We start from the raw sequence: 27,366 nt of genomic DNA, 5'->3' as shown, positions 1-27,366 counted from the left end.
CTCTCTCTCTCCCTCTCTCTCCAGGATGGCCGAGGCCCCTCCGAGCTGCTGCTTTGTGGCCTTCCCACCGCGGGCCAAGGACGGTCTGGTGCTGTTCGGGAAGAATTCGGCTCGACCCAGGGACGAAGTGCAGGAAGTCGTGTATTTCTCAGCGGCCGACCACGCGGCTGAGAGCAGGGTTGAGGTGAGCCGCGTGCCAGCGTCTCACGGCGCTCACCTGTTCTAGAACTCTCTGACTTTGCCCAGGCACCTGCTCTCTGCTCAGAGCCGCTGTGTCCGTTTCGCTGGTTCCCACGTCCACTCAGGCTTCTTGGCCGCCTGAGCAAGCCTACGTGGAGAAATCTGTTAGGTTTTGGGCCTTCCCTTGCTCAGGGTCCCAAAGTCAAACTACAGGTGCATTCATGTGGTCTAACTGTGTTTACTCCACTGCCTCGCCTTTATTTTTTAAAACGTTTATTTATTCCCTTTTGTTGCCCTTGTTTTATTGTTGTAGTTATTATTGTTATTGATGTCATCATTGTTGGACAGGACAGAGAGACATGGAGAGAGGAGGGGAAGACAGAGAGGGGGCGAGAAAGACAGACACCTGCAGACCTGCTTCACCGCCTGTGAAGCGACTCCCCTGCAGGTGGGGAGCCGGGGGCTCGAACCGGGATCCTCATGCCGGTCCTTGCGCTTTGTGCCACATGCGCTAAACCCGCTGCGCTACCGCCTGACTCTCTTTCCTTTCTTTTCTTTTTTCTTTTGTCGACAAGAGCACTGCTCAGCTCTGGTTTATGGTGGTGCAGGGGCCGAATTGGGACTGTGGCGCCTCAGGCCTGAGAGTCTGTTTGCACAACCATTATGCTGTCTACCCCACCTACTTTCCTTTTTTTTTTCCCCCATAAGTAACCGTGTTTGGGAAGTGTTTCCTTTTATCTTTGGATCGAAACTGCACATGTGCAATGAACCACACCCACTGCATGCTCTTCTCAGTCTCATGCTGCACACACGGCCTTTCACGGACACCACATGCTGGAGGTCACCGCCTCGCGGCCTTGCTCTGAAGCGCCAGCGCTCCGTCCTGCGGTCCTGCGGTGTCACTCCGGTTTAGCTGGTCCCTTGCTGAAGGCATTTGTGTTGTTTTCTGTCTCTTGCCGTTTCCAGCGGTGCCTGACTGAAGTGTCCTGCTCCTGCCACAAAGCCTCCTGTTGGTGTGTCACTTTTGAGTGGACAGTCGCCACCGTGTATCCCATTTTCTTTTTAACATATTTTTTAAGAGTCTCTTTTTGAGAAGGATGAATACCAGATGTAATGTACAGGTGGGACAGAAGACGCAAGGAAGGAGAGAGAGGGACTGCAGCGTGACACTTGGACTGGGTGTGGTCATTGCACCAAGGCGAAGGACTCTGGCTGGGGGCACGGGGGAGGTGGAGGGACGCTGGGGCCCTGGGGCACGATGGCCGGAAAGGACCCAAGCTGGGGAGAGGGGTTTGCAGACACCCATCATGGGGAGATGAGAAATCGTGCCCAGTGCGGGTGGTGGTGCACCTGCTTAAGCACACAGGGACCCGGGAAGGATCTGGGTTCAACCTCCAGCTCCCCACCTGCAGCGGGAGGCTTCACAAGCATCGGAGCAGGGCTGCAGGTGTCTGTCTTTCTCTCCCTCTCTCTCTCCCCTCTTCTCTCTCAGTCTCTCTCTGTCCTGTCCAATAAAATGGAAAAAATGGCTACCAGGAGCCATAGATTTGTTGTGCCTTCCCTGAGCGTCAGCAGTAACCCCTGAGGAGAGAGAGAGAGAGAGAGAGAGAGAGAGAGAAGTGAGAGGAAGAAAAGGCACTACGGTCCATGTGTCAACAACTGCACTGTAAAGCATTAACACCTCAGCAAGATGATAAAAGAGTCTCTTATTATTTGGTAGTAAATCTTAACTGTGGTTCCCAGTCTCCACTGTGTCCGCCTTAAAACCTGATGTCATTCTCCTGCCACATGAAGTTTGTGTGGGTTCAGCATACCAGCCCTCAGGGCAGCGTGTGGGCAGCCTTTTCCCTCGTCTTCGACAGCCAGCGAGAGAATCTGCAGCCGCAGACATTCCTGAGGATTGCTGGCTGACAGCACTGCCATCCCTTGTCCAGATGGTCGCTGTGTTGGCGTGCGCGTGCGTGTCTCCCTGCAGGGCGTGGGTGTGGGCTGCGTGTGTGTCTGCATTGTAAGCCTGAAGATGGGCTCTGCAGTAGGAAAGCTTCCGCCCAGCCGGTGCCAAACCGAGGTCAGCAAAGCCTGTGGGTGGTGGGAGACCGGGCGCTGTCTGCCCTGCGTGCCCGGGAGGGCTTCTGGCGCTTGTGCGGTCATGTCTGGGGAGTGGCTTAGCAGATGCTCCCCTCACCATCCAGCTTCCCTTCCAAGGCTGTTTTCAGACTCAGGGCTGTGCTCCGACCCTCCTCAGACAATCCCCGTCCCGCCCTTCCTTGCTTCCCCCCTCCTCCTCCCTCTCCACCTCCTCCAGTCCGCCTCCTGCTTTTAACCAGAGCACTGCTCAGCTCTGGCTCAGGGTGGCGCAAGGGACTGACGATGGGACCCGGGAGCCTCAGACGGGAAAGTCTCTTGCGGGGCTGGGTGTTAGTGCGCTTACAAGAGCCCGCACGCGTTGCCCTGTTCAAGGACCCAGGTTCAGTCAAGCCCCTCAGTCCCCACCTGCAGGGGCTGCTTTCACAACTGGTAATGGAGCAGTGTTGTAGGGTCTCCCTCCCTCCCTCACTCCCTTCCTTCCTTCCTTCCTTCCTCCCTTCCTTCCTTTTTCTGCCTGAACTGCCTACTGTCAGCTCTGGTTCCTCCAATGCTCCATCTCCTCTTCCTCCTACTCGTCTTCTACTTCTCTTTATTTTTCATTTTTTAATGTTTACTCCCTTTTGTTGCCCTTGTTGGATTGTTGTAGTTATTACTGTTGTAGTTATTGATGTCAATGTTGTTGGACAGGACAGAGAGAAATGGAGAGAGGAGGGAGACAGAGGGGGAGAGAAAGACAGACACCTGCAGACCTGCTTCACCGCCTGGGAAGCGACCCCCCTGCAGGTGGGGAGCCGGGGGCTCGAACCGGGATCCTTACGCCGGTCCCTGCGCTTTGTGCCACCTGCGCTTAACCCGCTGCGCCACCGCCCGACCCCTCTCCTTCTATTTCTTTCCTTCTTTTCTTTCTTTCTCTCTTGCTAATAGTTTCAGAGAAATAAAAAGCAGCCCCCCCCCAGTCTTTCTCTAGATTCCTATGAACCTCAAGGGGACATTTTGGAAAACCAGTCAAATAGCCAGCAAGGCACTGGGATCTGGGATGAGAAGTCCGCCAGGAGTAAGGGGCTAGCTCTCTGGGACGGCGTGTGCTCATCTGCCAGGTGTGCGCCCCAGGTGTGAGCTGGCCCACCGTACGGAGGAAGCTTTGACACTGTGATATTTCCCCCTCTCTGTGTTTCTCTCACTCTTCTTTGTAATTATTTTTTAAGAAATTAAAAAATATATTTATTGGATAGAGACAGCCAGAAATTGAGAGGAAGGGGGAGATAGAGACGGAGAGAGACAGAAAGACACCTGTAGCCCTGCTTCACCACTTGCAAAGCTTTCCCCCTGCAGGTGGGGACCGGGGGCTCGAACCTGGGTCCTTGCACTTTGCAACATGTGTAGGTAGACCCAAGTCATTGTCTGGGGAAGGGCTCGGCCTTTGTCTTTGCCTTCAGGCCCTTGTTTGGAGCTCTCCTCTCCCCGGCCTGGCGGGTGCACTGGGGGCAGCCTGCTCTGTGTCCGAAGCCTCTGGTTAGGTCAGCGGTGCCGGGCTTCAGTCCCAGGCCTCCTACACTTCACACGCACTCTGTGCCTCTGGACTTTATGCCTGCGGGGTCTGATTCCACACCTCTGGGCAGATCTCCTTCTCCTTTTCTCTCTCCCCCTCCCTCCCTTCCTCCCTCTCTTCCCTATCCCCTCGCCTCCCTTCCCGCTGCCCCCTATCCTCCCTCTCCCTCCCTTCCGTTCCTGATAGGGTGACAGGCAGGAAGGGAGGGAGAAGCACAGAGAAGAGAAGCGGCGTACTACGTGTGGCGTTCCCATAGGGTGTTGGGGCTCTCATAGGGTGACCTGTGCCCCTAGCAGGTGGACCATCTCCAGCTCTCTGATGTTTATCTGTTACGCAGTCGGGGTACCCGGCACCTCCAAGCTGCCAGGTCTGTTTTAAGCTGAGAGCAAGACCATCCCTAGAACAGTCATTCATTCATTTATTTATTTTTACCAGAGCCCTGCTCAGCTCTGGCTTACGGTGGTGCTGGGGATTGAACCTGGGACCTCACAACCTTGGCATAATTTTTTTTTTCCCTCCAGGGTTGTCGCTGGGGCTCGGTACTGGCATTTCGAATGTACTGCCCCTGGAGGCCATTCTTTTCATTTGATTTTTTTTTATAAGCTCTCTTTTTAAAATATTTATTTTCCCTTTTGTTGCTCTTTTTTTATTGTTGTTGTAGTTGTTGTTATTGATGTCGTCATTGTTGGATAGGACAGAGAGAAATGGAGAGAGGAGGGGAAGACAGAGAGGGGGAGAGAAAGACAGACACCTGCAGACCTGCTTCACCGCTTATGAAGTGACTTCCCTGCAGGTGGGGAGCCGGGGGCTCGAACCAGGATCCTTACATCCATCCTTGAGCTTTGTGCCACATTTAAGCTTTGTGCTTAACCCGCTGTGCTACCACCTGACTCCCTTGATTTTTTTTTTTTTTTATAAGACAGAGAGAAGTTGAGAGGGGGAGATAAAGAGGGAGAGAGAAAGAGGGCCACCTGCAGATCTGCCTCACCGCTCGTGAAGCTTCCCCCTGCAGGTGGCGATCCGGGGGCTCGAACTGGGATCCTTGTGCCGGTCCTTGTGTTTCGTGCCATGTGCGCTAACCCTCTGTGCTGCTACTGGCCCCTAAAAACCCTTTTGTATAACCATCATGCCATCACCCTAGTCTAATTGATCTTTCACTGTGATGGACTTTTCTTTTTTAAAAAATAAAAGTTTGATGAGGAATTTTGACTTGGAGAAACAAATTGTTTTTGCCTGTGAAAAATTTCAGGGAAATTTTGGATTCTTTTTCTCAGTAGTGACAACTTCTTTGCTTTCTGAAATCCTGCTCATTCTCTCCAACTTTATTAATGTGGCAGTTCCCAAGTTGGTGAATTTTACTTACAAGCAGGATGGCCTGTGGAGTCCATGTTCTAGGTGGCTGACCTCACGGCATTTAGCTACTCACATCTGCGAATGGCCCTTGTTTGCAAGGTTTCCTTCCCAACTGGGATCTGAAGAAACAACAGTCTCTAAGAGGCAAGCGTGCCTGTTTTCAGCTCTCTCCCAGACCTCAGTCGCCATGGAGCGTGAGCAGCCGTGGCGGCGCCCGGCACTCCGAGGCTTGGAGGCTTCCTGAGGCGGGTGCAGGTACTTCCTGCCCTCCCTGGCTCTGAGGCGCACATCGGAGACGCTGCACGTTGCTTCCAGCCCCATGCCCAAGGGCTGATTCCCCCTGACTATTCGGAGGTCTCCATTCCTTTCTTCCTCACCACTTGTTTTTAGTCTGACCTGAAGAGCACCAAGCTGGCTGCGAACCTTTTGAATCCGCACAGAGAACACACATATGGTGGGGCCGGGCCGCGGCACACTTGATTGAGTGCACCTGTCACCATGCACAGGACCCAGGTTCAAGCCCCCGGTCCTCGCCTGCGGGGGAGAAGTTTCGGGAGAGGTGAAGCAGGGCTGCAGGGGTCTCTCTGTCTCTCTCCTTCTCTCAGTCTCCCCACTTTGCTCTCAACTTCTCTGTCATATCTAAAATAAAATGTCTTTAAAAAGTGCAAACGACTTTTTAAGATTCAACTGTCTTTTAATCTTTAGCGCCTGTCTTACTGAGCCCCGCAGCCCTGCGACGGCTCCCTGCGCAGTGCAGAGGGAAGCCTCCCTGGGCTCTGAGGGTGCCTCTGGCACCTCCATCTCTCTCTCTTCTCTCTTCTGTCTGAAATACTTTCGTGGCTTGCCCAGTCTTTAGAAAGACCCTGTTTTCTCATGGACTTGAGAGAAGGGGCGGGAGAGAGGAGCAGAGCGTCACTGGCACAGGAGATGTTGCAGGCGGACTCACCCTGTGCTTCCGCAAGTCCCAGTGCTCCCGGCCGCCTCTCACCTGCTTTACGGCCGACTCAGACTTCACCCACGTCATGCAGCCGCCGTGTCTCCAATGTGTTTTCTCTTTCCTTAGGACCTTTATTATGATCTCTTTGCTCACCTCCCTCCTCTCTCCCCTCTCCCCCCTCCTTCCTTTCTTCTTTCTGTCTCTCTTTTTTTCTTCCTCCCTCCCTCCCTCCCTCCCTCCCTTCCTTCCTTCCTTCCTTCCTTGGCCTACTGATGCTTCGTGCATCAGACTTGGGTTCTGTCTGTGACCTAAACAACAGGTGTTTTTCTGCTCTCAGAAGAGACGCAGCCTAGTTGAGGGAGAGAGAATGAATGCACAGCAGTGCGAGTCGCCTCACGGCATTTCAGGAGGCTCTAAACAGTAAGAGCGATGCGGAGCATGACTGGGCTGACCCCTGTCCCCTGGCTATGAAAGACGTGGCGTCTGTTAGGTATGGAGTCGACAGACTCCCGCAAGTGGGCAGGTGATCATGGTGACAGTGGGGTCTGGCTTCTCCTTTCTTCCGACTGCAGGGACAGGACCAGCGACAGGACCAGGGACAGGGACAGGGACAGGGGCAGGGGCAGGGGCAGGGCACCCTCCCTGATCTGTATGCCCAGGAGCCCTCACCCAACACTGCGTGTGACTGGGGCTCTGTAGTGACTGGTGAAATGAAAAGGATAAAGGTAAACTTACAGGGCTGGAACTTGATGGTGCAGGAGGCGCTGGTGGGGGGCTAGAGTCTTCTGCTGAAAACAGAGATATTACACATGTACTGGCGACGATAGTTTACTGTCAGCTGTCAACCACTAATCCCCCATAAGGAAAAAATATACAATATGATAAAAACTTAAAAATAGGAACTTAAGAGCACATGAGCAAAGCCATTTCTTCTTTTCTCCCCTCTCCCCTTCTTCTCTCTCATCTCTCCCTCCCCTTACTCCTCCTTCCTCCTTCTCCCTCTCCCTCTCCCTTTCTTTCTCTGTCTCTCTGGCCATCACCAGAATGTTACTGCTCCAAGTCAACTTTTTCAGAGAGCGAGAGCAAGAGAGAGAGAGAGAGCAAGAGAGCGAGAGCGAGAGAGAGCGAGAGAGGGAGAGAGAGAGGGAGTGAGAGCAATACCACAGCACTAAGTCTTCCTCCAGTGTGGTGGGGCCAGATTCAGACTCTGGTCACGGCACGAGTGCACACGGTGGACCCGGGTAAGCTCTCTTGATGCCCCTGCCCATGTCTTTATTTTCAAAGATTTATTTCTAAGTTTTATGAGGTGGAGAGGCCAGAGCATCTCTCACCTCTAGCCTGTGGTGATGCAGGTACTGAACCTGGGATTTCTGGGGCCTCAGATATCCATTTGTTATTATTATGATATTTATTCCCTTTTGTTGCCCTTGTTTTATTGTCATAGTTATTGTTGTTGTTATTGATGTCTTTGTTGTTGGATAGGACAGAGAGAAGTGGAGAGAGGAGGGGAAGACGGAGGTGGGAGAGAAAGACAGACACCTGCAGACCTGCTTCACCGCCTGTGAAGCGACTCCCCTGCAGGTGGGGAGCCGGGGGCTTGAACCGGGATCCTTACGCCGGTCCTTGTGCTTTGCGCCACGTGCGCTTAACCCACTGCGCTACAGCCCGACTCCCTTATTTTTTGTTTTCCTTGTCCTTTAAATTCTCATATTCTCTCTCTCTCTCTCTCTCCTCCAGAGTTATCTCTGGGGCTCAGTGCCAGCACTACAAATCCACTGTTCCCGCCAGCCATTTTTTTTTCTATTTTACTGGCTAGGACAGAGAGAAATTGAGGGAGGAAGGGAGATAAGAGAGGGAGGGGGAAGAGTGATGCCTGCAGACCTGCTTTATTGCTCATGAGGTGACCCTCCCACAGGTGGGGAGTGGGTGCTCGAACCCAGGCCTTTGGAACGTCCTTGCCCTTCACACCATGTCACTTAGCCAGTGTGGCACGGCTCAGCCCCCCACCTCCCTTTAAATTTTTTGAGACAAACTGTGCTTGAGAATATGGGATTCCTTTCCTCCTCATTCAAGCCAGACTGGCCATTGGGTGTTCGCACTCAGAAGCCACACAGGCAAGAGGCTGACAGGTGTGATGCAGAGAACGGGTCCGAGACCTGCGTGAAGGCCATCCAAGGCTGCCTTTTCTGGGAAATAGTTCTTGCCGAGTGCTTGGAGTACTTTGTGTGTGAAAGAAAGAGCGCCGTTACATTTAGAAGAAAGCCGAGGGCCATCATTTAACTGTTTCCTGCTTTGGATATTTTGCTCTGAAGAATAATTTTTCAGGGACTGGCTGGTGGCTCACTCAGTGGACACATTACTGTGTGAAGACCCAGGTTCAAGGCCCCCAGTCCCCACGTGCAGAGGAAGGTTTGCGGGCAGTAGAGTATCTCTCCTTCTCTCTGTCTCTTACTCTCTATCAAAAAAAGAAAAAGAAGAAATGACAGCCTGGAGTGGTAGAGTCGTGCAGGCGTGAAGCCCCAGCAGTGACGGTGATGGCAAAAAAAACAAACAAGCAAACAAGCAAACAGCAGCACTTTTTTCTCTGTTTAAAATCTTTTGATTTATTTATTATTGGATAGAGAGAAATTGATGGGGGCATAGGGAGAGAGGGAGAGAGACAGAGAGAGACCTGCAGCCCTGCTTCACCACTTGCGAAGCTTCCCCCTGCAGGTGGGAATCAGGGGCTTGAACCCGGGCCCTTGTGCACTGTGACATGTGCTGTCAACCAGGTGCGCCACTACTGCCCTCCATTTTTCTTTCTCTTTTTTAGTCTTTTGATTTTTTTAAATTATTGGCTAGAGACAGAAAGAAGTCGAGGGGAGGGGGAGGGAGAGGAGGGAGAGAGGAGATGCCGATGAGAGGAGACACAGGGTGAGAGGAGACGCTGGGTGGCAAACGCTAGAAGAAGAAGGAGACGCCGGTGAGAGGAGACGCCCGGTGAGAGGAGACGCCGGTGAGAGGAGACGCCCGGTGAGAGGAGACTCCGGTGAGAGGAGACGCCCGGTGAGAGGAGACGCCCGGTGAGAGGAGACGCCCGGTGAGAGGAGACGCCCGGTGAGAGGAGACGCCCGGTGAGAGGAGACGCCGGTGAGAGGAGACGCCCGGTGAGAGGAGACGCCCGGTGAGAGGAGACGCCCGGTGAGAGGAGACGCCGGGTGAGAGGAGACGCCCGGTGAGAGGAGACGCCGGTGAGAGGAGACGCCGGTGAGAGGAGACGCCGGGTGAGAGGAGACGCCGGGTGAGAGGAGGCGCCGGGTGAGAGGAGGCGCCGGTGAGAGGAGGCGCCCGGTGAGAGGAGGCGCCCGGTGAGAGGAGACGCCCGGTGAGAGGAGACGTCCGGTGAGAGGAGACGCCGGTGAGAGGAGACGCCGGGTGAGAGGAGACGCCGGTGAGAGGAGGCGCCGGGTGAGAGGAGACGCCGGTGAGAGGAGACGCCGGGTGAGAGGAGACGCCGGTGAGAGGAGACGCCGGGTGAGAGGAGGCGCCGGGTGAGAGGAGGCGCCGGGTGAGAGGAGGCGCCGGGTGAGAGGAGACGCCGGGTGAGAGGAGACGCCGGGTGAGAGGAGACGCCGGGTGAGAGGAGACGCCCAGTGAGAGGAGCCGGGCCTGAGCAGACTGTGTCTCGCCCGAGTCGCAGGCCGTGGAGATCCAGTGCCGAGTAGCCTGTGGGCACCGTCAGTCAGTGATACTGGGTCTCGGCGGCGCAGAAAAGCCATCTAAGCTTTCTGTGGATGCCGTGCTCGCAGCTGCGGGGTCTGCGATGCAGGTGGCCTCTGTGGCTGATCAGACCCTCCCTGGAGCGGTGTGAAGCGCAAGGACCGGCGTGAGGATCCGGGTTCGAGCCCCGGCTCCCCACCTGCAGGGGAGTCGCTTCCCAGGCGGTGAAGCAGGTCTGCAGGTGTCTGTCTTTCTCTCCCCCTCTCTGTCTTCCCCTCCTCTCTCCATTTCTCTCTGTCCTGTCCAACAACGACGACATCAATATCAACAACAATAAAAACTACAGAAATAAAAAAATAAGAGCAACAGAAGGGAATAAATAAATAAATATTAAAACCCAAAGATCGTCCCTGGAGAGCCGAGAGGCAGCGTGGGGGAGCCCAGACTTCACACTGCGTGTGCACACCGTCTGTGGGCTGCTGGGGCCCGGCTGCTCCCCAGGCCTCGCTAGGCTGGTGCTGGGAGTTAAAGCCTCGTCTCTCCCCACACCTCTTCAGTTCACCTCCCCACACCGGGGCAGCTCTCCTGCCCTCTCCATACAGGTGGGTGCTCTGAGGGCAAAAAGTGCTTTCCAAGAGTGGATTTAATCTAACACACTCTCAGGGATAGTGACGGCAGCTCGGAGGCCGGCCATGTCCTGCTGCTTCACTGACAGCTGGGTACGTGCCTCTCTGGGGCCGCGGACTTAGCAGAATCACAGTGGACTGAGCAAGGATCTGGGTTCGAGCCCCAGCTCCCCACCTGCATGGGGGTGGGGGGAGATTTGTGAGCTGTGAAGCAGGTCTGCGGGTGTTATTCTCCCTTCCTTTCTGTCCCCTCCTCCTCTCTCAGTTTCTCTTTGTCCACCCAATAAAAAGGAGAAAGTGGCCTCCAGGAGCCGTGGATTCCGGGCACCCACCCCAGTGGTAACTCGCGGGGGGGGGGGGGGGGCGGGGGGGGGAGAATCGAACAAGGGCACATAATATGAAAGAGAGTGAATATTGCATTACTGACCACGTTCTGTTTCCACCTTGTTTCCGTCTTTTTGCTCTCTCTGAAGCTTGACCACTCCAGGAGAGAGAGAGAGACAGACAGACAGACATCAAGGCACTCGTGCCCCGCCCACCCATGCAGGGGAGCCTGGCTTGAACCTGGGTGGTGCTCCTGGGCCTTCCCCAGGGGAGCTGCTTTCTGGCCTCACATTCCGTTTCCCGCAGGAGCAGCAGTGCAGCTTGTCAGCGAGTCTCAGGAAGCCTTGGGGTGACGGAAAGAGGTTTGGGGGCTGCTTGCAGACTGAGCATCTCGCCTTTCAGTCTTTCTACCAGGCTCTGGCTGAAGGCTCTGTCATAACTGGGGCTCTCTAACTCTGCGCAAGTGAGAAACTGCAGACCCAGAAGACTTCTGCAATGAGAATAAGCAGCCACGCTTTTCTGGAGTGCTATGGGGACTGTTAGACACTGCGTGTGACAGGCAGAGGCTGCTGGGCCCCGGCCAGGAAGCTGACTGTTAGACACTGCGTGTGACAGGCAGAGGCTGCTGGGCCCCCGGACTGGACTGACTGTTAGACACTGAACGTGACAGGCAGAGGCTGCTGGGCCCCCGGACTGGACTGACTGTTAGACACTGAACGTGACAGGCAGAGGCTGCTGGGCCCCAGCCAAGAAGCTGACTGTTAGACACTGAACATGGCACGCAGAGGCTGCTGTGCCTGGGCCTGGAAGCTGACTGTTAGACACTGAATGTGACAGGCAGAGGCTCTGGGCCCCGGCCTGGACGCTGACTGTTAGACACTGAATGTGACAGGCAGAGGCTGCTGGGACCCGGTCTTGAAGCTGACTGTTAGACACTGAACATGACAGAGGCTGCTGTCCCCGGCCTTGAAGCTGTTAGACACTGAACGTGACAGGCAGAGGATGCTGGGTCCCGGACTGGAAGCTGACTGTTAGACACTGAATATAACAGGCAGAGGCTTTTGGACATGGCCTGGAAGCTGACTGGTAGACATTGAATGTGGCATGCAGAGGCTGCTGGGCTCCGGCCTGGCCGCCTACTGTTAGACACTGAATGTGACAGGCAGAGGCTTCTGGCCCCCAGCCTGGAAGCTGACTGTTAGACACTGAATGTGACAGGCAGAGGATGCTGGGACCCGGACTGGAAGCTGACTGTTAGACACTGAACATGGCTCGCAGAGGCTGCTGGTCCCGGGCCTGGAAGCTGACTGTTAGACACTGAATGTGACTGGCAGAGGCTGCTGTGCCCCGGCCTGGAAGCTGTTAGAAACTGAATGTGGCACACAGAGGGCCCCAGCCTGCAAGTTGACTGTTAGACACTGAACGTGACAGGCAGAGGCTGTTGGGCCCCGGCCTGGAAGCTGACTGCATTTGTTGGCACTGTGAATGGCTCTGCTTACATCGGAGGCTGAGAGCAGAGCAGTGTCTATAGGCCAGCTAAGCATGAAGGCCCTCACTCTGCTCTGAAACTTGGGGTGTCTCTCTCTTAGATTTTTATTTTCTTTATTTATTATTGGCTATAGATAGAAATCAAGAGGGAAGATGGAGGGAGGGAGGGAGGGAGAGAGACAGAGACACCTGCAGCCCTGCTTCACCACTTGAAGAACTTTTCCCCGACAGATGGGCCTGGGGGCTCGAACCCGGATCCTCGTGCGTTGTAATGTGTGCTCTCAACCCGATGTGCCACCACCTGGCCCCAGACTTGGGGTGTCACTTAATTCTGGGTGTTTTGAAGTCTTTTTTAATTATCATTGTTCGTGATTGATTTCTTATCTATACCAAGATGAACCCCAAGTGTAGCTCTTAGCATTGCCCCCTTTCTCTCCTGTCTTCAATCTTCAGTGCACTTACATCTCAGTCGACCAAGTTCCCAGGACCCATGCCGTTGTGATAAGCAGACCTGCCTGGCTCTGGGGGGCAGAGATGGGGGCCAACGAACATGGAGTGTGCATAGCCAATGAAGCCATCAACGCCCGAGAACCTGCTGCCCAGACGGAGGCCTTGCTGGGCATGGATCTGGTCAGGTACTGCATGGTGATTCTTTAAAACACCCCCCAAGGGAGGTGGGCCGGTGTCACGGCGCATGGGGGGTGGGAGGGCGGACTTTCAAGCACGAGTTCTTGGGCCAGTTGCATGGACCAGTGGACCAGAGTGATGCCCTGGTTCTGTCTGTCCCCTATTATTCATATATAAATATTCAAAATCAAGCCAAGCAAAATAGCTGCCTAGCACAGGTGTGGGCAGGTAGGCCTTGCCTCCTCAGCCTCCTCTTTATAATGCAGCCCTCCCGGAGAAGACTGAGTCTTTTTTTTTTTTTTTTTTAATTTTTATTTATAAAAAGGAAACACTGACAAGACCATAGGATAAGAGGGGTACAACTCCACACAGTTCCCACCACCGGAACTCCGTATCCCATCCCCTCCCCTGACAGCTTTCCTATTCTTTATCCCTCTGGGAGTGTGGACCCAGGGAAATTGTGGGGTGTGGAAGGTGGAAGGTCTGGAAAAGTTTAGAAAGAGGGGCCACATAACTCTTGTTCACCTTCGGCTCCTACAGCACGATCACGTGCTCGGAGGTGGTGGACTTTGCTCCTGCTGTCTTGCTGCAGGCTTGGTCTAGAAAGAGGGGCCACAGCCAAAGAGGCCTTAGATGCCATCGTTGCCCTGCTGGCAGAGCACGGCCAGGGTGGGAATTATTATGAAGATGCCAGCGCCTGCCACAGCTTCCAGAGTTCCTATCTGATCGTGGACCGCCAGGAGGCCTGGGTGCTGGAGACGGTCGGCAAGTACTGGGCCGCTGAGAGATTCACAGGTGAGCGGTGTGGGCGCTGGGGAGTCTCCGGGACAGGCCAGTCCAGGTGCTGGTAGTGGCCATGCTGGCCCAGGGGAGACATGGACTGGACACGTCTGCGCTGCGCCTTCACGTGTGGGGCTGCCCCCCAGCCCGCAGCCTCGCCTTCCAGAGAGGAGCCAGGGGCATCTTGTCCCGAGACTCCAGTGACATCAGCCCTTGGAAGATACACTTCAAACTGCCCATGTTTCCCGCTTGCTTTCTGGGCAGTGCCCAGTGCAGTTCAATGACCCAAGTTGCTTCTTTCTTATTTAATCAATAGATCAGTGAATCGCACAATGGGGCCCCTGGCCTTCCCCATCTTGGTAGCTCTCTGTGCTTGAATCTTCTTCCCTGCAAAGGGCAGTAGACTCTGTGAGGACTTTGTTACTCTGGGGAATAAGTACCTTTTTCCGTAGGAATGTTCTTCCGCTTTTAATAAACCTTTTGTTATTTTTAAAATTTTATTTATTTGTTACTGGATAGAGGTGGAGAGAATTTGAGAAGTGTGGAGTAGATAGGGAGAGACACCTGCAGCCCTGCTTCACCCCTTGTGAAGCTTCCTCCCTGCAGGTGGGGACTGGGGGTTTGAACCCGGATCCTGGAGCACTGTGACACATGTGCTCAACCAGGTGCACCACCGCACGGGCCGCAAATCCCCATTTTATAGTCTGTCTGACTGACTGGCTTCGTGTTCTCTGCAGAGGGTGTGAGGTGTGTGTGCAGTCGGCTGTCAGTGACCACCAACATCGACGCAGAGCACCCTGAACTCAGAAGCTACGCTCGGAGCCAAGGCTGGTGGGCAGCGGGCGATGAATTCAACTTTTCCGAGATCTTTTCACCAGCCGACGGCCATCTAGACTGCTGCGCTGGCGGAGAGAGCCTCGCACGGCGAGGAGGCGAGTCAGCGCCCTCTGCAGCCCCTCTCCACACCCCCCGCTCCCGCCTTGTCTCAGGAGTGCTGCGTGAATGGCGGGAAGAGCAGAGGCTCAAACACAGGGGCGGACTGTGCTGAAGGGCCCTGTCTGTGGGCAGGTGATGGGTGACATTCGTTTTCCATGTGCTCACGTTCATGGGAGTTTAGACTGAGATGTCACCATGCTTGGCTTTTGTGGCCTCTGCAGCCCTACTCAGAACTTGCCGTTTGCTGCAAGGGAAGCTGGTTAACATAGTGGGGCAGGTATCTCATTTCAGGACTCCTGGCACTAAGAAGCCAATCGATTTTTGCTTAGCACATAAACCAAACAGGTGATGGCAACGGCACTGACAGCGTCTTTCTCTGTCTTTCCCTGTACAGAAAGCATCACTATTCAGACGATGATTGACATCTTGCGGGACAAAGCCAGTGGAGTCTGCATAGACTCGGAGTCCTTCCTCACCACGGCCAGTGTCGTGTCTGTCCTGCCCCAGAATCACAGCTCTCCCTGCATTCACTACTTCACTGGGACTCCAGACCCTTCCAGGTCAGTCCACAGTCCAGTCACAGAGGCAGAGAGTGTGTGCGTGCCCGCCACCAAGGCTCCTCCACCGGGTGGACACCTAGTTCTCACTGCCCCGTGGAGTCGAGCAGTGCTTTCCAGCTGCTTGTGGTGTGGCTCCTGGAACACAAAGAAAGAGCTTCAGTCGTCCTCCCTCTTCTTACAAAATTTCATTGGTGACCTAATGCTGATTGACAAAATTACAAGATAACGGGGGTATGACTCCACACCGTTGCCACCACCAGAGTCCTGTGTCCCCAGTCCCTCTGTTGGAATCTACAGCAGTTCTCCTAAGGACGCTATTATTTCTACAGCTATCTGCCTATTATGCTATTATTTCTACAGCCATCTGCCTGTCTCTGTTTATATTTGCAGGTTTCTTTTGCCCCAAGTACTTCCTTGAAGACATGGTATTGCATCTTGGTTGTGAATGCAGTCACCGGAACTGAGGATCTTGAATGCCAGCCTTGCCCCTTAGTAGCTAGATAACTGAGTCTTTCTAAGCATCTGTTTCTGCACTATTCAGTGAGACGTACAAGCCCTTGCCTTTAGATACTTGTAGGGAGCATCACGTGAGCAACATAAGTAGATGTGTAGCTCTTGCTGACACTGATGAAGAATGGGTCACGTGCACCAGGCAGATAGCAGGCAGCTCCCCGGCCGTGTTCAGACAGGTACCCCAGAGCACGCACCAAGGTGGCTTAGACACAGCTGTGTCCAAGATGCAATACCACGTCTTCAAGGAAGTACTTGGGGCAAAAGGAACCTGCAAATATAAACAGAGGTAGGCAAATAGCTGTAGAAATAATAGCATAATAGGCAGATATCTGTAGAAATAATAGCATAATAGGGAGGTGGGAGGGGACAGTCTTTTGGTGGTCAGAATGGTGTCTATGTATAAATAATTATTTAAAAAAGAAATAATAGCATCCTTGGGAGAACTGCTGTAGATTCCAACAGAGGGACTGGGGACACAGGACTCTGGTGGTGGCAACGGTGTGGAGTTATACCCCTGTTACCTTGTAATTTTGTCAATCAGCATTAGGTCACCAATAAAATTAGGTTTCTAAATTTGTGCATTATCAGAACCACTTGGGGAAGTTTTGAAAGAGAGCACTGCTTGACCCAAACATATTGTTTCCTGACCACCGAAGTGGCCTGGGTGAGAAAGTGTCTTCTGGGTGTTTTTCAGCCGCCCCATCGGCTGAAAATCATCGATGTTGATGGACGTCAGGCCTCTGCTCTGTTACGAGAGCACTGAAGCTCTTCAGCTCCATCTTCTTTACGGATCTATTCTGCTTTTACTTTTGCATGAAGGCAAGACAATTATGGCATGCAGCTAGTGTCAACTTCTCGATGACTGAGGAAAAAGCCAGTACTGCCCCTTACCCATAGGCCTCCTTTCAAAACTCAAGGCACTATCAGTAGATGTTTCTAGCAAGACCTGATACCACCGGTCACTGTTCTGAGTGCCATGTCAAGGGTATAGTTGATGTTTTCTTTTTGTTTTTAGAGATGTATTTATTATTTATATAATTATCATTTTTTCTTGCCACCAGAATTATTGCTGAGGTTCAGTGCCTGCATGACAAACCCACCACTCCCAGTGGCCATTTTTTTTCTTTTGACAGGACAGAGAGAAACTGAGAGGGGAGGGGGAGACAGGAAGGGAGAGAAGAAGAAATACAGCTGCAGCCCTGCTTTACCACTCATGACGCTCCCCCGGCCTGTAGCTAGGCAGCGGGGGCTTGAACCCTGGTCCTTGCACATGGTAACATGTGTGCACTCAACTGGGTGGGTCACCACCTGGCTCTGTATTAATTAGGTTGGCTAATTTATTGTAGAGGAGAGACAAACAGAGCGTAACTCTGACAATGCTGGGGACCAAACTCAAGGAAGGGACTCGTGCTTGAGAGTCTGATGTTTGCTGCGCCGCCCCAGCTCCTGGGTCGCAGAAACTGTTCTGTAGGTCCAGGGGCCCTGGAGGCTCCCGCCGCACTGGAGACAGTATCGGCCCTCTTTGTCCCTGATGCCGCTGACCACTGCGGTAGCCAGGCTGGGGAGCCGGGGCTTTGTGACGCCAGGACACTGCTACAAAGGAATCTGTTTCCAGGCTCGAGTCCAGAGCCCAGTACAACCAGAGACGTGAGTTGGGGAGCCGCCTTCTAGTATTTAAGATGGGAAACAGCAAGAGAACGGCCTTTCTGGTTAATCTAATTAATTCAGTTGGGAAAGGCTGTGGGCTTTCCCCACTCGGCTCGTCCGTATCTGTGGTTCAGCAGCCGCCTTTCCCACTGTGGCCGCAGAGCTGACATGGCTCCTGCTCAGCGGCTGCCTTTCCCACTATGGCCGCAGAGCTGACATGGCTCCCTGCTCAGCATTTCAGTGTCTCTCTGCAGCTGAGCCGCTCGACAGTTTTGTGTTTTGCCAGGAAGAATTGTAATTACCTGCTCCTTGGTAAATTTTAACTGGCTTCTGCTGCCTCTAACAAGGCTAGAAAAAGCGATTTCAGGAAACCATTTGGGGAGCAGGAGACTTGTAAAACTCATGTCCAACAAGCAGGACTGTGATCTTTTTTGATCCTTTCTTGTTAGTGCTAGAAACTACGGGACACGGACTTGTCTGTTCTGACTACTTCAGTACTTCTCTGCTCACTGCATTAGTTACTTTAGTATGGAATTTAATCGTTACTTTAATTTCAAGTAATCATTATCGTTACGTGATTATTTTGCCTTTAATGATCATCTCAAAGATAGCATCTTTTTTTGCAATTTTTTTATATATTTATTTTCCCTTTTGTTGCCCTTGGTTTTTTATTTATTGTTATTGTTACTGATGTCATTGTTGTTGTTGGACAGGACAGAGAGAAACGGAGAGAGGAGGGGAAGACAGAGAGGGGGAGAGAAAGACAGACACCTGCAGACCTGCTTCACCGCCTGGGAAGCGACTCCCCTGCAGGTGGGGGGCCGGGGGCTCGAACCGGGATCCTTCCATCGGTCCTTGCGCTTTGCGCCACCTGCACTTAACCTGCTGCGCTACCGCCCGACTCCCCGCATCTTCTTATATCCTCTTTTTATCTTTCTCCCTCTCCCTAGTGTGTGCCAGGCGATGTGATGTTTGAGATGGGGAGGGATGTAAGGGGACTTGAGGGGCTGGATGCAGAGGGTCTCTGCTCTTATCAAGCAGGCAGATTCCGTCCCGCTTGTGTATTGGGGGATTCTGAGGACCCCTCGTGCGCCTGCCTCGGTCACCACACAGAGACCCTCCTGGCTGGACTATACTTTCTCTGGCCTTGGAAGTCCGTTCATGTGGAACCAGTGCCGCTACCGCTGGGGCTTGGTGCCGGCACTATGAGTCCATTGCTCCTGGAGGCCGTTTTTTCTCTTCTCTTCTTTTTCCATTGGGTAGGGTAGAGAAATTGAAGGGGGAGGGATACAGAGGGAGAGAGAAAGAGAGACACCTGCAGCAGCCCTGCTTTACCGCTTGTGAAAGGACCTTCTTGCAGGTGGGGGGCCGGAGCCGTGTGTAGGTCATCATGCTTAGTGCTCTGTGTGCTTAGTGCCGTGTGCGCTTAACCAGGGCCACCACCACCCGACCGCAGTAAAGGCTTCACAGCTTGCAGGTGGCAGCTCATTATACTGAAGAGTCCGGGGATATGCAGTGATGTCTGTCTGCCTTGGTGCCCGGCCACTACTCAGCGTGGCGCGTGGACCGGAGTCTTTGCGGTGCAAGCCTGCTGCTCCCCAGCCTCAGCTCAGTCCGGCTCTGCACCCTCTCTTCCTCTCTAGGTCCATCTTCAAGCCTTTCATCTTTGTTGACGATGTGAAACTTGTCTCCAAGACACAGTCTCCCCGCTTTGGGGAAGATGATCCTGCCAAAAAGGAGCCTCGGTTCCTGGAGAAGCCCGACCGCCGGCATGAGCTCTACAGAGCCCACGAGTGGGCACGCACTGTCCTCGCGAGCGACCAGGTGAGCCCGGTGTGAGCCCCGGAGGGCGTCGGGGCTGGGAGAGGGGCATGCAGCCAGCAGCCAGCAGCCTAGTCTCATGGTGTTCCTTTTCCAGCAAGACTCCTCCCAGGAGTCCTGGAGGTTACGTCTGCACCCATTTCCCTGAAGCCAGATGAATCCATCTCCGTGTGGCTGTTGTTCTGGGAGACTGTCCTTTCATTTACTGTTTACAAAGGAGGACTATAAAGTACGCAGTTTCTGGGGCCAGGCGGTGCTGCACCTGGTTGAGCGCACACACTACAGTGCACAAGGACCCAGGTTCAAGCCCCTGGTCCCCTACCTGCAGCAGGGAAAGCTTCAGAGTGGTGAATCAGGGATGGAGGTGTCTCTCTCTTCCTCTCTCTTATCTCCCCCCCCTCAGTTTTTTCTGTCTCTATCAGATAATAACTAAATAAAATTAAAAAATTAAATTTGCAGTTTTGGAAGGGATAAATGATTTACTGGTATTCAAAATTCTTAATATGCTCTTATTTTGGGAGATAAAAAGCATTGCTTGATAGAAAAACTTTATGTAAAGATGCAGACATAGGATTTTTATTTTTTAAATTTTATTTATTTATTTTTTATATTTATTTTATTTATTTATTCCCTTTTGATGCCCTTGTTGTTTTATTGTTGCAGTTATTATTGTTGTTGTCGTTGTTGGATAGGACAGAGAGAAATGGAGAGAGGAGGGGAAGACAGAGAGGAGGAGAGAAAGACAGACACCTGCAGACCTGCTTCACCGCCTGGGAAGCGACTCCCCTGCAGGTGGGGAGCCGGGGTTCGAACCGGGATCCTTATGCCGGTCCTTGTGCTTTGCGCCACCTGCGCTTAACCCACTGCGCTACAGCCCGACTCCCAGACATAGGATTTTTTTATGATTATTGGGTTTTTATTTCATTTATTTTTAGTGCCACCAAGGTTGTTGTTGGGTCTCAGTGCCTGTACTGAGACAGTCCACTGGTCCCAGTGGCTGTTTTTTTTTTTTCCTTTTCCTCTTTCTTTTTCCTTTTTTTCTTAAAGGAGAGAAATTGAGAGGCAAGAGGGTGATAGACAGGAAGAGAGAGAGACACATGCAGCCCTGCCTCACTGCTCTTAGATCTCGGGGCTCGAACCCGGGTCCCTGTGCTTGGTCGTGTGTGTGCTTGGCCGGGACTATCTGGCACCTGCAGGCGTAGCTTTGTGAGAACTGACTCCTCAGTTCAGCCCTGGAGCTGGCGGTGGTTACACACAGTGTGAAAGTTCTTACTGAGTCTTTCCCTGGGACCCGGAGTGCTGCTGTCACACCCCACAGAGTCTCCCCAGGACCGTCCTGTCCTGTCCTGTCCTGTCCGTGCTTATTTCCTAGGTGCCTGGCTGTAGGTCTGGACAGCCACACTGCGCTGTGTGGCTTCATGGCCTTTGCAGCCAGGAGGCAGAGGTGGAGAGGACTTTGTGTTCAGAATCTGGGCTGAGGAGGTCGGATGGCTTTTGAAATTCAGCAGTGATTATTTGGGAAAAGATCATCTTTTCATTTTTAATTTTCTTATCTTTATTTATGGGTGGAAATAGCCAGAAATGGAGAGGAAAGGGGAGATATGGAGAGAGACAGAGAGACACCTGCAGCCCTGCTTCACCAGTCGCAAAGCTTTCCCCCTGCAGGTGGGGGCTGGGGGCTCACATCCGGGTCCTTGTGTTTTGTACTATGTGCGCCTAACCATGTGCGCCACCACCTGGCCCTGGAAAAGTTCAGCTCAGCGAGTGGTGGGTGGGTAGTGAGAGCAACGTCTCTGTTCTGAGATTCTTCTTCTTCTAGCATTTGCCCTTCTTCCGTAGCCAGTCAACAGTGTCAGGTTGAGCCTGATGTAAAGTTTCGAGACCTCCTTTGAATCTGGATCTGAGATGAGCTGGGCAGACAACAATTTTCTTTGTTATCTTCTGTGAACGAGGGGTCACACTGAAAGAAGAGAGTCCAGCATCTCAGAAAAAAAATAAGTGGGGTTAGGCATGCGTGTTTATTCACTGATCTGCGTGGAGGTTCAACAGACGTGCTGAGTGTCCACAGTGTGCCAGGTGCTAGAGGGTATTGATAAGCCCACCTGGGAGGTCCTGGTCTGGTCAGGGCAGCAGCAAGTGCCAGGCCACCACAGACAGGGAGAAAAGCCATGTGCGCACGCCAGTGCCCTGTGGGGGCTCGGGAGAGGATGCCAGAGGCCACAGGACGGCTGTGTGTGCATTGACCAAGCATGGGGGGCTGTGGAGAGCAGGGCCAGCTGTGCACAGGTGAGCATGAAGAGTGCAGGCTAAGGAATGCAGCTCATTCCTTCTGGTGGGAGGGAAAGGAGATGTGGCAGGTCGGCAGCGAGACAGAAAGCCATGCACGGCACAGTCAAAGGCCCGGGGTGTCGCAGAAGTAGATTGGCACGCGTGAGGGCCTTGGTTTGGTTCCCAGCATCAAAAGGAAACAGAGCAGAACTTTGGGCTTTCTCTGTCCATGCCCCACCACCCCCACCCCTCATGCTGGATCAAACACATGGGCAAGCAAGCAAGAATGCCGCTTCCTGGGATGTGGCTCAGGATTCCAGATTTTATCCTGAAGACAGTGGGGAGCTGTGTAAATACGCAGAGCAGTGGCAGGCACATTGGCATTCCGGAAGGGTCTCTGGGGCAGTGCTGTGGGAAGCAGACTGAATGGAGTGGACTGCCCCCCAGGCTTTCCATGTCTGTCGCCATGACACCACGCCTTTGTCCTTCCTCAGGAGCAAGGCCATGCGCTGAGGAAGACGATGCTGGAGCTAGAGAAGCAGGGCCTGGAGGCCATGGAAGAGATCCTGGCCAGCTCTGACCCCCCGGACCCTGCCGAAGTGGGGGACCTTTTCTATGACTGTGTTGACACAGAGATTAAGTTCTTTAAGTGAAGTAAGCCTTCCTTTCCCCTTCTTATTTAAAATCTCCTACTTTACTAAATTACCAGCAAAACAAACCACTCTCTTGTTTGAGTGAAATGAGAAAGTTCTAATGTGACCTCTTTCCCCCTTCCCCCATTCCCCTCCCCCCTCCCCCAGCCAAATGTTCTGCTCTGACTGTCAGCCGCCCCTCCTCCCTGCAGTGTAGCTCCCTTCCTGTCCTGTGCCGTGAGCCCCGCTTGCCGGGTGCTCAGCTGGGCGGCCCGTTGTGGGTGTCAGGCTGCTGCTCCTGTGTTCAGTGACAGAGGACACAGGAGCCTTTCACAGGAGCACTAGCGTTTAGCGGACCCTGAGAAACAGGCTCCTGCAGTGCTGAGTTAGCGGGGAGACAGAAACCCTTTGAAGTCGCCCCATTTTCTAGGTGGTGGTTTCCCCTCAGGCTTCCTCTCAGAGGCCTGCTGTTGACAGAGGACCTTTGTCTGTTCCAGGGCTCTTGCTGGAGGTGCCAGCTCCCTGCTCCTGAGTGCTGGCCTGTGGGACACAGTGTCTGCTAGCATCTTGCGATGGGTACCACCAAGGGGGAAGGGATAGAGGGGCTCACAGCGGGCCCACACGCTGCTCCCACACACAGGAGAGGCGCCCAGCACCCTTAGCTGGAACCTGCCTGCTTCGAGGCTCAGATGCTGTCTCAGAGCCTCCGCTGAGGCCACTCTGTGACTCTCCCAGAAGGCACTTCTGCTTTCCTGCGTCAGCCCTGTGCAGATGAGATCCAGCTGTCCCAGGCCGGGCTCACTAAGCTGCCGTCTGGTTTAGAGGAGTTACGAGGCCCTGCGATAGTGTTTTGCAGCACCACGCTGAGAATCTCTGAGTTAAAGAGGGGAAGGAGCCGGGAAGCACTTGGTGGTTTGGGTCCTGGTTACAGAAGCTGCGACCCAGGGCTAGGAGGTGCTATGTGCAAGGATCCGGGTTCGAGCCTGTGCTCCCCAACTAACTAGCAGGGCTGCTTCACGAGCTGTGAAGCAGATCTGTAGGTGTCTGTCTTTCTTTCTTCCTCTCTTCGTCTCCACTGTCCTCTCCCTTTCTCTCTGTCCTATCCAATAAAATAGAAAGAATTAAAAAAAAGAAGCAGCTGCAACCCCACCAGGCACTCCATCTTCACAGAGGGGCTTCATGAAGCTGATTTGTCCCCAGTGTCATGTTTGCAGAAAGGATCTGACTCACTGGCAGAGCACAGAGACATGTGAGAGGAAGAGCAGGTGGGCTCAGCGTTGGGAAGGACAGGGCCAGAGGCGGCAGGTGGACACAGGTGCGTTTCTCTGCAGGGTCACGACGCGGCCCTGCTGTCCCCATACAGCTTAACACAGTTAAGCTGCACACAGTTGTGCGGGGAGCAGCCGGCTGCCCGTCTTTCCTTTTAAGTCTCCACACTCTGAGCGTCTGAGAAGCTGCTTTCAGATGCTGCATGCAGTGGGCGTCTTGAAAGGGAACGGGGGCCGGAAGACAGTAGCGGTGCGTGCCAGTGTGTCGCAGACGTGGTGGCGTGGGCGTCCCAGCAGGGGCCCCGGCCCCGGGTGTTATGTGTACGTGTCACATAGTGGGCACAGCTGTAGACTGGCAGAGCAGCCAGCGGAGGGACAGCAGCTGACCCTAGCGGCCCGAGGGTAGGCGCCTTTGGACCTGGACTCGCTTCATCGTTGCTGGGGGTCGTGTCGGTGGTCTGGGAGGTGACTTAGACTCAGTAGTTCCTCATCCCCAGCAGCAGTGTCTTACGCCGTGAGGTCTGGAAAAAAGTCTAGACTCCGGACGTCAGTGTGGACATTGAGGGTCACAGGCTTTGTCAGAGCAATTTTTCTCCTTTTTGGCCAGCTTCCCTTTAAGGGTGTGAGAGCACCACAGGGAGTTTGCCAGAGGTCCTGTGAATTTTGTATGCGCTCGGCACAGAGGCTAAGAGAGAGGAGCCGAGTATTTGAGCCAACGAGGTAAGGGCAGCCAGTCATGGTGGATAGTCTCGTCCTGGCTGGGCGTCCAGGCTGGATCCTAGCACTGATGCACTCAGGGTCTCCTCTGAGGCAGAGCTGCCCTTTTTCGAGCATTTGGCCGTGTCCAGCTGCTGAGAGGCCCAGGGTGGCGTCTGAGGGCCGTGTAGGAACCTCACTCCTCCCCAAATTCTTTACCAAGTGGTTGCTGACAGTCTCTAAATTGTGCGTGCGGCTGCACCTCTGTCTGTGAGGAAGACAATGCCTAGACTTGGCTTGTCTGAAACGCCCAGGCAATGCAAGGTGTGACCAACAGAAGTCTGGTGAGATGAGTGACCTGGAGGGCCTCCTTCACCCTCTGCTGTGGCTCTGGGCTTACCTGCAGGGACACATGCACGGCCTACCCCCTGTGCAGGGGCAGGCCCACCAGCTCCTCCTGTTGGGGCCGTCGACCTCAGTCTCGGGCGCCCTGATCGACCAGGGTCGTGACCTCCTGTGTCACCTCTAGAGGGTACGTGAGCCTTCTGTGGCACCGTTCAGGGCAGGGAGGTAGTCTGCGAATGCTCAGCACCCAGATAACGGGCCAGGGCCAGGCAGTGGTGCTCCTGGTTGAGCACAAGGACCCAGGCTTGAGTTCCCAGTCCCCACCTGCAGGGGGAGAGCTTTGTGAGTGGTGAAGCAGATCTGCAGGTCTCTCTCTCTCTCCCCATCTCCCCCTTTCCTCTCAGTTTTTTTCTCTCTACCAATAAAGAAATAAAGATAATACAAATCTAAAAAACAAGCCCAGGCAATAGCAGTGGGCAGATCCTTCGTGCAGGTGATGCCTGAGACAGAAAGATGAGAAGGGTTTGCTGACATGACCGCACTTACTTGCGTGAGCTCTGTCGCTCACGTTGCCAGCTGGATCACGTCCTTGGAGTCTGAGTCTGCTGTCTGCTCTTGCTGAAGGGACGGCCATTGCAATTGCCCCTCACAGATTTTGCTTGTGAAAAGTGCATATCACTCCATGCTGGACCAGGAATCACGTCTAGAAAGGCAGTGCGGAGAAAGGAACATTCCAGGTGAACTGTGAAAATGGTGTTCACAGGTCCTAGTGTATAAGCAGCTCCCCGAAATCCCACTGGTGTCTCCACTGAGACTGGAGGAGGGCTGTGCGGGCCTGTGCATAAGACACGTCCGTAAAGGGCGGGCTGCTCGCCACACCCCTGCGCCCCATCACCAAACACAGCTCGTGAGTTTTGGCAGGTGGGTGGGACTCAGCGTAGACCAAGAACTCCATCTTCTAAGGGAGGCAGGGATGCCAGTCAGAGCAGAGCAGCCAAGCAGAAGATGGGATCCTTGAGTCTTCTGGAGGTGGCTTGGGACCTGACACAGCATAAGGGCCTACCTGACGTGACAGCATTCTTCCCAGAGATCAGTAACTGAAGGCAGCGCTGTCATCAGGAGGGTTCTTGGAAGCAACGTGGCTGAGCAGCTCACTGACACTCACAGTGACGCTCCTTCACTGTTGGGTGAAGTAGGTAGTAAAAGCCTTGACCGGCCAGGGAAACCACATCTAACTGCGGTGTCAGCCCAGGTTGTGCGGGTGTGACGGACACAGCCCTGGCTAGCCCTGCAGGGATGCCGGGGACCAGGATGTCTGCCGTGAAGCCGGTAACGTCCTTGTCTGCCAGGCCATCAGTCATTAGTTGGTGGGTAAGAAGGAGGCTGGTGGAGGCAGGGAGGAGGGGCCACCAGGCAGCCATTGTCATGTGTTTGTGTTTGGGGGGATAGTGATGGGCTTCAGCCACACTGCGTCCCCAGGCACACATGGCATCCGTGGCCCTGGCGGAAGTTCCTCAGGACCTGCAGCGCCACCTCCCTTCCTGTGGCTTCTGTCAGCCTCTGCTTCTGTCTTCAGACGCCTGTGGCAAGTGCAGATGTCTCTTGGGAAAAGCTATGTCCGGGTTCACAGTCATGTTGAGAGAAGTTGCATGTGTGAGCTGGGAATGAACTGTTAGGCCAGGAATAATAAAGACAAGCTTTCTGCCGCCTGCAGTGGGAACTGAGCGTGGAGTAGTGGGGCCAGTGTTTTTGTACAAGTACCTGCAACCCAGATAACTTCCTCATCCAGTGCTTACCCTTGAGACTGTCTCTAAATATATTAAGTAGACAATAAAAATGCTGAAATTAATATCAACTGGCCTTTCATTCTTCCTCCTCTTCTTTTAAAACAGATGTGGGTATCAGACCTAACATAGGAAATGTCTGAAGGGGATGATTTTAGCTGGAGTCTCTAGAAAAACTCAACACGTTTAGCATGTCCTACACTTTGTTTCAGTCTGAGTAAATTCACTCTTCAAAAGTAAACAACCACAAAGAGATGCCACCTCACACCTTTCAGGATGGCTGTTACCAGAGAAAGAAAATGAACCCAGAAACTGAAGTGCTGTGAGCACACGGGGAAGCGGGAACTCTTGTAGTTGTTGCTGGGAGTATAAAATGGCCTGGCCTACACGGAGAGCAGCACAGTGCTTCTTTAAAAAATGAAAATAGGGGAGTCGGGCAGTAGCACGATGGGTTAAGAGCAGGTGACGCAAAGCGCAAGGACTGGTATAAGGATCTTGGTTCGAGCCCCCAGCTCCCCATCTGCAGGGGAGTCGCTTCACAGGCGGTGAAGCAGGTCTGCAGGTGTCTGTCTTTCTCTCCCCCACTCTGTCTTCCCCTCCTCTCTCCATTTCTCTCTGTCCTATCCAACAACAATGACATCAATAACAATGATAACTACAACGATAAAAAACAAGGGCAACAAAAGGAGAAAAATTAAAAATACAAAAAAGGGAGAGAGACACCCATGAAACTGCTTTACCACTCGTGAAGCTTTCCCCCTACAGGTGGGGACCAGGGCATCAAACCCGGGTCCTTGCACACTGCAACATGTGTGTTGAGCCAGGCACACAGGTGGGGACCAGGGCATCAAACCCGGGTCCTTGCACACTGCAACATGTGTGTTGAGCCAGGCACACAGGTGGGGACCAGGGCATCAAACCCGGTCCCCACTACCCCCCCGAAGCTATTTCCATTAGAAAGACAAAGCTTAGAATTAGGTTTGAAAATGAGGGAAACGTTTGGGCTAGTGAAAAATGTCATCTCAGGAAAGAAAGGACTTGATTCTAACAGTGTGTCACAGCGAACTAATGGTGACTAATCCCTAGCACTGCAAAAACGGTATCATCTGTTTTCCATCTACACCATGCCTCGGCCTCGCGTGAGCTTAATGTGCAGCTTGGCGGTACGAGAATCCGGCATGAAGCCCGGCCAGTCTATCTTGGCGTTACTCTCGATCGCACTCTGTCATTTCACGAACATCTCAT

The 27,366-nt window shown here is 53.5% G+C and overlaps 1 protein-coding gene across 2 annotated transcripts; it reads left to right on the top strand.

The window, feature by feature from the left end:
• On the top strand, positions 1-26,186 carry SCRN1 (secernin 1). Of its 2 annotated transcripts, none has more exons than XM_060195782.1 (7): positions 1-184; positions 12,698-12,879; positions 13,464-13,666; positions 14,389-14,587; positions 14,986-15,147; positions 18,951-19,131; positions 21,891-26,186. In XM_060195782.1, exons 1-7 carry the CDS (start codon positions 26-28, stop codon positions 22,047-22,049), a joined length of 1,245 nt encoding a protein of 414 aa, XP_060051765.1. In that variant the 5' UTR covers positions 1-25; the 3' UTR covers positions 22,050-26,186. The 2 variants fall into 2 exon arrangements, with proteins under 2 accessions (XP_060051765.1, XP_060051766.1); XM_060195783.1 differs by having other exon boundaries at positions 45-184; positions 13,412-13,666.
• Positions 26,187-27,366: the final 1,180 nt, after the last annotated feature.

The sequence above is a fragment of the Erinaceus europaeus genome, chromosome 8, assembly GCF_950295315.1.
Source record: "Erinaceus europaeus chromosome 8, mEriEur2.1, whole genome shotgun sequence".
NCBI classification, from domain to species: Eukaryota; Metazoa; Chordata; class Mammalia; order Eulipotyphla; family Erinaceidae; genus Erinaceus; species Erinaceus europaeus.
Note: the sequence above shows the minus strand (reverse complement) of the source record. Positions and strands in the feature narration are given on the sequence as shown.